Source organism: Ostrea edulis, chromosome 1, assembly GCF_947568905.1.
Source record: "Ostrea edulis chromosome 1, xbOstEdul1.1, whole genome shotgun sequence".
NCBI classification, from domain to species: domain Eukaryota; kingdom Metazoa; phylum Mollusca; class Bivalvia; order Ostreida; family Ostreidae; genus Ostrea; species Ostrea edulis.
This window is the reverse complement of record NC_079164.1, coordinates 26,118,409-26,130,657: the sequence shown is the minus strand read 5'-3', so window position 1 is coordinate 26,130,657 and position 12,249 is coordinate 26,118,409. Positions and strand designations below refer to the sequence as shown.

At 36.6% G+C, this 12,249-nt stretch overlaps 1 protein-coding gene across 1 annotated transcript; it reads right to left on the bottom strand.

Moving 5' to 3' along the window:
* Positions 1-1,951: 1,951 nt before the first annotated feature.
* On the bottom strand, positions 1,952-11,780 carry LOC125663810 (uncharacterized). Its single transcript, XM_048896187.2, has 11 exons — positions 11,639-11,780; positions 11,277-11,422; positions 11,062-11,080; positions 10,505-10,647; positions 10,063-10,158; positions 7,870-8,578; positions 7,324-7,548; positions 4,646-4,799; positions 3,685-3,823; positions 3,223-3,419; positions 1,952-2,231 (listed from the first exon to the last, which is right to left on the bottom strand). Exons 2-11 carry the CDS (start codon positions 11,328-11,330, stop codon positions 2,066-2,068), a joined length of 1,902 nt encoding a protein of 633 aa, XP_048752144.2. The 5' UTR covers positions 11,331-11,422; positions 11,639-11,780; the 3' UTR covers positions 1,952-2,065.
* Between the last annotated feature and the right edge of the window lie 469 nt (positions 11,781-12,249).

Sequence of the window (12,249 nt, the reverse complement as noted above, 5' to 3'; positions counted from 1 at the left end):
GTTTAATTAGCTTTCCCCCAAACACTGGACAACAAATAGTATTATCAATATAGAACTTCGTGATATTTACTTGTTCTGGTACTCGTGTATTCTAGTACACTTTTGTATACCGCGTTTAAATTCTCTCCAGATTATTTTCACGGTTTGTAGTAGAAATCTATGTTCAGCAGTGATGTTCTGGCTAGAATTTTTACCGTACTGTCCACTTGTACCCTAGTTACAGCCATGGATCTGTGTTCAGGCTAATTATATATGTTGTCTAGAAAAGGCATACATGCTTATCTTTCAGCTATGTATTCATCTTGTATTCTCGATCTAGATTGGAGTTCTCAGCTTCACAAAAAGAATGAACATTATGACATCAAAAGGGCTTAATTATACTACTCAATTTATTTGAAAGCTTAGACGGACTTAATTATTCATACAAAAGATGAAACATACTTCTTGTATATTTTGTACTGGAGTGATATGCTATTTGATAGCACAATGAAATTATTTTAAAAGTTTGATATCAATTGCCAATTCAATGTTTTGTTTAATGCAATACAACACTGTAAAATCATAGTTTCTCCTGGATTCACATAATTTTCTGGTTTAAAAATATTGCACTTTTCAGACCTAATAGTGAAGAATATTATCCTGGCTGGTACATAATTATAATGTACCCTGCGTGTGAGTGTAAAGGTGAAAATCTTTATACAAAAGTTTTAATGATACAAATACAAGTCCTGATATATTTTTCTGCAAAGCAAGTTGTAGGTATGCTATTCGTTATAACACATCGAAATTCACAGAAGTCTGAGTTTAAAGTTCTATTTTACATTACTTTTCACGTAAACAAACACAAAACACTCCACTTAGGCTGAGGAGGTTTTATCAAAATCCGATAAACCCCCTTCAACAACGCTTACTATGCATTATTTATTTACATAAAACGTATGTTGTAGATACGTCTGAATGATTTTTGGATAAAAATAATCCTACTGATTTTTGATAGGTAAATTGATGCCACACATCAACCCCTATTTAAACAGAGCACTCGATAATATTGGATACAGAACACACTTCCTATTCTTAGGACACAGGTAACCCTCTTTTGCATTTATTTGCACGGTATTAAGATTTTCGATAAAAGGGTTTGCTTTGATGTTCACCTGACATTTCTCAACAATCGCGACATCCATTGGCACGTGCCACTACGCGCCTACTTTGCGCAGTCGCGTGCGCAAGCCATTTATCCTTTTGGGATAGGTTTCTCGCGCGACTTGCCGTTAATGAGTATTCATGAGGTGCATTCATCCATGTAAGACAGTATGCGTCATTGGCGTTTGATTACACACAATTTTGTTATTTGTCCATTATCTCGTTTTTGGCATTTTCACCGCTAGAGGGAGATTGACGGGGATGCTCGAAAAGTAAATTGTTTTCTACGTTCACCGGCCGCGCACGTCGAGATGAAAATTGATTTTATGTGGCTCTACCTGAATGCTAACAATCCATCGCGCTTTCCTTTATTTTCGATCACTGCTGGATGCTAATTTCAAAAGATATAATTCGCGTGTTATCATTAAATTTGTTGTATCACTGAAACATTTATTTCTGAGAGAGAGAGAGAGAGAGAGAGAGAGAGAGAGAGAGAGAGAGAGAGAACTGAAGATAAAACATCTAAAGAAAGGACAATATTTAACCATTTGACCTGTGGAAGAAGATCACTTATACGCAGGCTGCAGAATTTTAAATGATTAGATGCAAGGTACAAGATTAGTACTACTATACTAATATTTTCTCTCAAAAACATTTTCTTCAAACTGGAAAGAAAGTATTTGATAAGCATTTATATTCGTCTTTATAACTACCCAAGATAGTACCCTTTTATGCGTATTTTCTCCTAGACAGTGATGACGTCCTCCCTAATTTCTCATTGGAGAAAGAAAAAACAGAAACAAGAAACGAAATGAAATACATTTTTAATATTTTAGATGCTGCAAAATTATGCTTAACATATATAAATGACAATACTACAAGCAAAGAAGGTCACCTCTGACCTCCTAATCTATAGTAGTTCTCAAAGCATGGTCATGTTAGCAGTGGTTGAGAAAACAGACACCGTACTGCATGGGTTGGTTCCATACCCACTGTCGGCCGATGACGTCATTATAGTATGGTTTATGGATAGTCCATCCTCGGCAAAGCACGAGTTGCAAGTAGGGTCCGGATTCATGTGACAGAACCTGCAACCAGAATACCCTAATGACTGTAACTCTAATGGTTAGGTCTTAAGGAGGTATAATACATCGTCATAATGGCTGACTTCCTTTCAAAACATGAATGAAAATATAAATATCAGCAATATTTGTGTATTCCTTTTAAATTTGATTGCCCAACTGGGTAGCTCAGTTGGTTGAGGTGTCGACTGCTGATCTGTAAATCGCGGAGTTGAGTCCAGCAGGGGTTTTAATGTTTTCAGATTACTTTCTACCAAAAGTGCATTATTTTAACTAAGTAAAGTAAATTTGAAAGTTTTCAATTTCAAAATATTATTGTATATATCCTTCACTTTTCATCCATTTCTGATTTTCTGTGGTGTGATATTCCGTCTTAAACAAATTATATCATTGACTAGTATACAGATACTTGTATTATTTCGAACACCCATTTAACAAAGTAGAAATATACAGATACTAGTATACAAAATTGTAAAAAGTGTCACTGAATTTTGACAAGAATTGTAGGAGGAGTCGCATTATAAAGTGATTTGCCCGGGCATCACTGACCACATTCTTCATCGTAATGTACATGTAACAATACCTGCCTCTCTCTGTAGCATCCATTTGTACAAAATCTTGAGACAAACGGGCAAAGCTGTAGAAGTGAGGTTTTAAAATGATTTGACCGATATATATGTATTTTTAGGTGTGTTTCAAAGTTGCCGTATTGTTCGTTGAGATTAGAAATAATGTACATTATTTATATTTTTGTGGTCTTCATTTGTATTAAGTCTCAATGAAATCAGATGAAAAGAACTGAACAAGTCCCCCAATTTTTTTTGCTTCATTTCAAACTAGATATTGTGCTGATACGATATCCAACTTCTCTCATATTCGCAGCAATCTGATTTTAAAAAAAAAATAGAAGTTAAATCCGCTCTCATACTCACGAGCGGATTTAATTAAATCGCTTTCGGAGTTCACCGTACTAAAGACTATTTTGTGGAATACTTACCACATGGACTGATATATTGGAAGGTTCCCGTCATCGATACATGGAACGTATCTCCACTTGCAACAAAGTTTACACTGGAACCAGGCAAACGAATTGTATGTATTGTATCGCATCATTTTCCCGCGCTTTTTCCTTTGCAGACGTGGATGCTTCTTCGATGAGATCGTTGGGCCGTACTTGATGATAGTTGGCAGAAACTAGAATAAACAAAATGTTTCTGAATATGCTATCTATCATATCTTTTAAGTTGACAGCTCAAGATTGAAGCAAATATAATTGCTTCTATTTGAAATCCAATTTATGAAGAGAATTTTATTAAGGTGAACATGTATTTCTTAGAATATTTGTTAATCTTACATTTAGTTCCCGGTGATGGATGGCTTTAAACACGTACCAATATGACACCAAAATAAAGAGTCATTGAATATTTGGAAATTCTAAAATCAAAACCATTTAACCTACCTTCTTCTTGAGCTTATCCCGCGGTCTCAGACGGCTTGGCATTGGTTCTATGTGTTCAGTTTCCATTTGCTTGAGAGGCGCATATCGCCACTCGGGGTGTTTTGACCGAAGTTCTGATATGTCTTTTCGAAATTCCATCCTACACAGAGAACAAGTACATCTAAACGAATTTCGAATATACATTTCATCAAAGGCTTAACAATCAAACGGGCAAAGATTGAAGAACATTGTAAAATGAAGTTAATAATAACATGATGTTGCCTTAAGGAGGAATAATATGTACATCATCATAATGGCCGACTTTCATTTAAACATGAATGAAAATATACATGTACATGTATATTCCTTTTATACCTAACTGTCTAACTGAGTGCCGGTAGCTCAGCGGGTCGTCTGCTGATCTCTGTGATCTGTAGTTCGTGGGTTCGAGTCTATCCGGGGTTTTAATTTGCCCCCTAGATTACACTCTACTAAAACTGCATTTTTTTCTTCAATTTTTCAATTTCAGAATATTGTTATACATTTACATTCACTAAATCTTTTCTCTTACATTTCTTTTGAAATTGTCATGGCTTTCATCATAGACAATGAACAGGTTTGTTGCAAACTGGTTCGATCCGGTTTTTAGTACCATATATGGAGCTCGTCAAGGTCAAAGGATGCATTGTCCACGGAATGGTAAACGGTATATTTCAGTACTTAAATCTAGTTGATATTTTTACAAAACGCATAAAAATATTAGCAACAAATCTTTATTGTTTTATCGGGTGATGAAGGTAACAATCATTGCAAAAAAAATAAAATCATAACAATCGTACGCGGGTTATGAATTTTTCTGCAATGCTAGCTACCTCGTCACCCGATAAAACAATTAAAAAAAGCATTTTATTGTTTGAATATACCTTCCACTTTCCATCCATATCAGATTTCTCTGGTGCGTTATTCCCTCTCAAACACTTACTCGTATGGTATTTTTTCTTCATGACTCATCCGACGCCACTTTGCTCCTAACATTTTGGACACTTCACGATTATCCAACTTCGGGTGTAGTTTTGCCAAATGTTTTCGAAATTCCACAGAAAATCGTATGAATCCATTCTTGGGTCTTCGTAGATCTGAAGAATTGTCAACAAGAAGCCCATGAGCCACAACGCTCACCAGAGTCAAACTGGTCCTGTGTTTTTCTGGAGACTTTAAAAACATTACCCTCTTCATTCCTACGAAAATATCTGAACCCATAATATGACCCCACATAGTCATGACTTAACCCATTGATAAATGTCTCCCATTGAATCATTGTAAGGAAGCATGGATCCTGAAATGAACAAACTTAAAACCCCTTTACTCAAGGATGCTTTTTTGTCAAGTTTGGATCACTTTGGATTATTGAATTTGGATTGTTTGTTTTACGTCCCGTCGAGAATTTTTCACTCATACTGAAACGTCACCAGCTGTAGGTGAAGTACCACAAATTTAGACCTATGCTTTGCGCTCAGGGCCGTAGCAGTGAAGGTTCTTTAACGTGCCAACGCCTGCTGCAACACAGGACCTCCGTTTTAAGGCCATATCCGAACGACCCGTGATTCTCACTTCTAAATGCGGAGCGTTTGGCGAAGGAGCAATAACTACCTGTGCTATTAACGTCTTAGGTTTGACGCGGTCATGGCACGAGCGGATCTCGAATTCACCCACGACTTCCCGGTTACGAAGCGAATGCTCTACCACTGAGCTACCGCGACCGGTTTGCTTTTTGGAGAAAATGTGAAAGAGTTTAAAGACAGACAGACTGAAGATTGATTGATTAAATATTGTTTAACGTTCCTCTCGAGAATATTTCACTCATATGGAGACGTCACCACTGCCGGTGAAGGGCTGCAAAATTAAGGCCTATGCTCGGCGCTTATGGCCTTTGAGCAGGGAGGAATCTTTATCGTGCCACACCTGCTGTGACATGGGACCTCGGTTTTTGTGGTCTCATCCGAAGGACCGCCCCATTTAGTCGCCTTCTACAAGCAAGGGGTACTGAGGACCTATTCTAACCCGGATCCCCACGGGACTAAACGGGCAGATGACAGACAACAGGTTATCAGAGAAGCTCACTTGAGCTTTTAGCTAAGGTGAGCTAACAACATTTTATATTTAATTGAGCTTAATATTTTACTACCCGTCTTTTGAAAAACAAGAATACCGCAAACGGTACAATATACACCCGTTAGACTTTCAATACAATATCTGCATCCAAGAAAAAAAGTCCAGAAAACTATTTGACCTACTTTTATCCCAAAAGTAGGTCACGGTGCACTAATCAAGTTGAATGTGAACTGATTATGCATTTCTCTGAGAGGGAGGTTGTGACAAAATTTCAGGGCAATTCCTATATTCATAACGGAAAAAAATCTGGAAAACAGTTTGACCTACTTTTACCCCTAAAGTACATGTAGGTCATGGTGCATCAATCCAGCTGAAATGCAAACTGAACTTATATTCCTCCGAAAGGAAGCTTGTGATTAAATTTCAGGGCAATATCTGTATCCGTATCGAGAACAAGGTTTTTCTACTAAATGATACTACGACCTTGACCTTTGGAAACAATAGGCATCCTCTGTTTGGCATAAGGGGTATGTGTACTGAGTTTGACGGTCCTAGACTCAACGGTTCAGTCTGTATCCTGCCTACAAGGTTGACATTGACCTTGAAGAATAAAAGGTGCCCTCCAATTGACATGAGGAGTATGTGTTCTAGGTTTGACAGTCCTAGCCCCAATGTTTCGGACTGTATCCTGCCTATAAGTTTTTCCTACCAAGTGATACAACGACCTTCACTTGGTATGAGGAGTATGTGTACCAAGTTTGACTGTCCTAGCCCCAATCGTTTGGTCTGTATTCTGCTTACAAGGTTTTCCTATTAACTGATACTATGAACTTGACCTTTAAAAACAATACGCACCTTCCTCTCATCATGATTCTCAAAATTAATGTACCAAGAACTTATGGTTCATTTTGCAATTTGGCTACAAGGTCCGGACAGACGACGCCATACCATAATGCTCTTTTACGGGCGTATAAAATGTAGAGGGACTTGTATCAAATACACAGCGATGTATATCATTTACGTTTTTCCATGTTTACCACTTCCTCTTCACTTACATAAAGAATATGTTCATTTATATCTATATTTAACCAAATTTAAATCCAGACGTGCCAAAGATGTCCCTGTTCTGTTACGTAAGAGGAAAATGTTCTTGTAAAACGTGTGAAATATATCAGTACATGTAGGAACACTCTCCGCCTGACATTTTCTTTTTAATATGAAAAGGTGATCGCAAGTGTAAACGAACATGCATTTTAATATTTCAAACTGATACATGTATTTCTTTTTTAATAAGGATTTCCAATAGTTCCAAGTTCTGACAAAAATTTACATTCTGTCCTTTTCAAACAGCAGTATTTGGAGTGAACCAGACCGTTAGAATTGCAGTTGATAATGAATGAACGTCACATAGCGTTATGCACGCCATGGCGGTCCATGCAACCTTGACGCATTTTTTATCCAAATTCTCCGTGTATAAGATATCAACAAGACAGACAAGCAGACACACATACTGTGCTTATTCTGGCAAATGAAATACACTAAAAATACCTGTGCTTTGGCTTTTGACCTTATATATGTCACAGTTTTTGTTGGTGGTCGAGTCGGGTTCAGTTTGTATTGACGGCAAAAATACGTCATCATCTCCGTTTTTACTATTCGCTGGAAAGATCCATCTGTCAAATTGTTTTAAAGGAGAGACTATGGCTTGATCACGTGGCCATGTTGCAAGACTGTTTTTGGTGGTGGTGATGACATTGTCCGTCTCGGTGAACCCTGTGTATAGAGCCAATAGTAATTTAAGGAAGAGTGGAAGAAAATGTTGAAATTCAGTAAAATACGGGTTATGATGAACCTGACCAGCAAAAAACAGTTCGTTATTACCAAACCTCGTTATATCGAATAACTATTTTCTTATTTTCCTTTCATTGTGGAATATTACTTCGCAATAAGCGTTAATTCGTTGTAAGCGTATTCGTATTAGCGTGTTTTACTGTACGTGAATGCATCCTAGAGCAATGAACATTGTAAAAGAACTAAAAATCATCTAATTTTGTGTTTAGCAGATCGTAAACCAATTTTAACTGAGAAGCGAACCTGTTTCATCCAGGAGAGATGAAAGGAAAGGATATTTTTCAATGGAGCTCATGTCATGACTATCCCTGAGCCCAGGTTCTTTGATTTTGGTAAATCGATCACTCTCATCTCGGTTACTGTTATCCGAAATGCAGGAAACGTCTTTACGGATAAATATACCGTCGTTCTCATCCGGAAATGGAACTATATCCGAAAAAGAGTTGTCGTTCATTACCGTGTACGAGTTCTTTCTGCGTTTCTGAAATGAGTTGGGGTCTTTATTTTCCATGCTTCCAGAAACACCATCGAGAGCTTCGCAAGTCTTGTAAGTTTGTCTGTCGAACATTTGTCGCTGAAACAGATGAGGCTGCTCGAAAGAGGTATCAAGATGTTTGTTCTGCCATAAAGCCACTGGATGAGCAGAAGAAGCAATGGGCATCATAGTCGGCTGATTTTCAAAGACAGAACAGGGTCCTTTGAAAGCTGATTTGTGCCACCCGTAATCGTCACCAGACACGAACTCCCATTCGTCATTTTGGCCACCACTACAGACTGTGCTGTCTGGCTGAACACAATGCATATAGTCTGTATATGACTGGGGCATAAACCCTATTCCAACTTCCGGTTCTGAATTTGAAGTTTTATCCGAATTTGTGTAAGGAGTATCTGTAGTTTCTAAAGTTTGTCGGAGACAGGCGATGTAATCGGTTGCACCCTTGACGACGGACCACTGCAATATTTGAATTCAAAATGATTCATCATGAAATGTTGCAATTTGTGAAAAAAGTAGCATGCAATTTGAAAGTTCTCAGATGTTATTAGTGAAAATCCGTACATGCCTACATCTGTACAGAAAAGAATTTTAGGAAGAATACCACATCGTCACAATAACTCGTGAAGATGTATGTCAGGAAGCTTCATGTAAATGTAAATTTTTTGGCCAAGTCGTTCTTGAGAAGATTTTTTAAGATTTTCTTTATATATTTGTATGTAAACTTTGATCCCCTAGGATATTATGGCTCCATCCTACCCTCGTGGTTCATGATTTTAAAAAACTTAAATCTGCACTATGTCAGGAGGTTTTTACATTGTATGTAAATTTGTACTTTCCTAGACCAGTGGTTCTTGAAAAGATTTTTAAGGATTTTCCATAAGTATTTGTATGTAAAACTTTGATCCCCTATTATGCCCCGATCCTACCCCGTGGTTCATGATTTGTTTTAATTAACAAACTTAACTCTACACTATGTCAGAAATTCTAATGTAAATTTGTATGATCTTAGCCCAGTGGTTCTTGAGAAAAAGATTTTCCATATATATTTGTATGTAAAACTTTGATCCCCTATTGTGGCCCAATCCTATTCCCGGGGGTCATGATTTTAACAAACTTAAATCTGTACTATGTCAGGAAGTTTTCATGTAAATTTGTACTCTCTTAGCCGAGTGGTTCTTGAGAAGAATTTTTAAAGATTTTTCTTTAGTATATTTTTGTATGTAAAACTTTAATCGCCTATTGTGGCTCCATTCCAACCCCGGGGTCATGTTTTATCAAACTTGAATTTGCATTATGTCAAGAAGCTTTCATGTGAATTTCAGCTCTTTTGGCCAAGTGGTTCTCGAGAAGATTTTTAAATGACCCCACCCTATTTTTGCACTTTTGTGATTATCTCCCCTTTGAAGGGGGCATGACCCTTCATTTGAATATACTTAAAAAGTCCTTCACCCAAGGATGCTTTTTATTACGATTTGTTGAAATTGGCCAAGTGGTTCTAGAAAAGTCGAAAATGTAAAAAGTTTACAGACGGACGGATGGACAGATGACGGACAACAGGCGATCAGAAAAGCTCACTTGACCTTTCACCTTAAGTGAGCTAAAAGTTATGGTGCGGACAGTATAAATGCCCCAAAAATTCTATTGATTGACCTTTACATATAAGGTCTAGGTCAAAGGACATCAAAAATGGTACGGGACACACTGTCGTATCATGGAGCACCCACATACTAAATACGGAAGGCCTATGTCAAAAGACAAAAAAGTTACGACCCGGCCAGACAGACAGATAGATAGCTAGATTGATAGAGATAGACACAGACAGATTAGATATAAATAGATAAAGAGAGAGAGAGAGAGAGAGAGAGAGAGAGAGAGAGAGAGAGAGAGAGAAGGGGGGGGGTAAATCAACAAAATCACGGACCAGAGCATATTTTTTGTACCTCATCAATGGGCGTTTCCAAGAACCTCTGCGGTATCATAAACGTCAGCTGTTGTATCAATTCATGATACTGATCATCATAGCAGCTGTGATCTATCTGTAAGTGACCATATGGTAATATTATGGTTTGTTTAGAATCAACCTAATTAAAATTACACATGTAGATCCTATGATCCGCTCATCTACTATCGCTACACCTTAGTGTAGATGAACGGATCATTTGATCTAATTTTAATTAGATTGGTTTAGAAGAATTTATTTGACAGAAATATTTGACATGTAATAGTTAACTCAAATTGCAAATTCAGATGCAACCTTTTTTTTTTTAATCATTGTTATCAGTACACAGTAAAACATATATATGATAAATCTGTTTCTGTCTTTAACACTAAACAAGAACTAAGGGATTGCACAGCTAATATGTTTTTTAAAAATATCCTGACCATTGGGAAGCTTGTCGTAGACGAAACTGATTCGTCCAGAAAGTTGTCGGTACCAAGACACGCCCACTGCCCCGATCCTGCATACATATCACCCACGGAATCGCAAATGACATCGCTATAACTTCCAAAAGCTGGATCATGACCTGATAATGACACGCATATTTTCATTTATTTATACCTATAATAACTACAACTTCAGGGCTTTTTATTGTTGCGAAAAGGTCAATTTTTATTATACTAAACTTTGAAAAATTAAATTTTTAAAATGATCAGCGGACTTTAAGAAAAATACTCAGATCGAGCATAAATCATACAAGTAGAATACTAGTACTTCAGATATGTGAATGTTACAACTCCACTTACTAGTAATCAAGTTTTATTGAATCACTTTTAAAATGACACCCGATGATTTTGTTTTCAATACAATATTCACATAGTAAAGTAAATAAAAATGAAACTAAACAATAATAAAAAGGAATATGAATAGAAAAAGTAAAAATTTAATTCTGAAGGAAACAACGGAATTTGTAAATTATTATATAAAAATATATACATACCAGAATTAGAATCAATACACTAAGTGATGGATAAAAAAAATTCAATATGTTTACTTTACATCATAAATGCTTCAACTATTTTAATATCATTATCATTAATTAGGCCTATTAGATCATCTATAATAAATTAAAAAATGTATATATCTACATGTAATGAACTTTTCTGAAGTAGATCATAAAATAAAATAAAATGGAGAATTAATTATTAAACATACCAGATTCTGAATACAAGAACTGTTGACGTCATCGATGTTCGATGCAATCGACATGATTTTCTTTAATACCGCCAGTCGTGCAGGATCTACCTTATATTATGGTGTTCCCTCTGACCTTCAGCAACGTGGGGTTGTTTTTGTGTATTCTTAGAAATAAATATTGATATATAATCAATAGATATATGACCAATTATATGCATAATTCGTGTCCCTCGGTGCACTTTGCCCAAATTCAGTTTTGTTAAGTTGATTTTGAGATGGGCCTAAACATTTTCGGAATTACATTTGACCTCCAAAATGGTGAAATGAAAAAAAATTAAAGACTGTCACGAACTTTGCAAGATAAATTACGGTATACTTACCACTGAACTGTACAGTCAGGATCTGTGTAAATCTAATGTAAAACAACGTAAATATATTCTTATTTTCCCACGTAAAAACTTCTCATGACGAATGTACATTACATTACACTTGTTGACATCGTGGGAAATGAGGCATGCGCCGATGTGAAAGAACGGAGGGGGATCTAAGATTTTTACAGTAAATTTAGCATTATGCTCATCAATGCAAACGTAAAGGCGAAAGCAAATTATGTAATGTCTACTTTAAATTAAAACAAATTTGACCAAACAGAGGCTCTGATCATCAAATAAGAGAACAAGGGATCTTTTCTTTCCTTTCTTTCTTTTCTATTTTTTTGGGGGGGGGTGTTCACGTGATACTCATTAGAACAGTGATCGTATTGATTTGGGAGAGTTCGTTTATTTTAAGGAAATCTTGACCAAAATAAAGAGATAAGTGAATCATTACACTGAATAAGGGGGAGGGGGCAGGGGCTCCTTTTCCTCTCTCCCCTTCGCTCCCTCTTCCACATCTCTTCTCCACGTTTCTTGTATTGTACTCCGTTATATGCATACGAAGCCATTCTAGTTTACCTGTTACACAGATAAAATTGCAACATATGTTTAACACA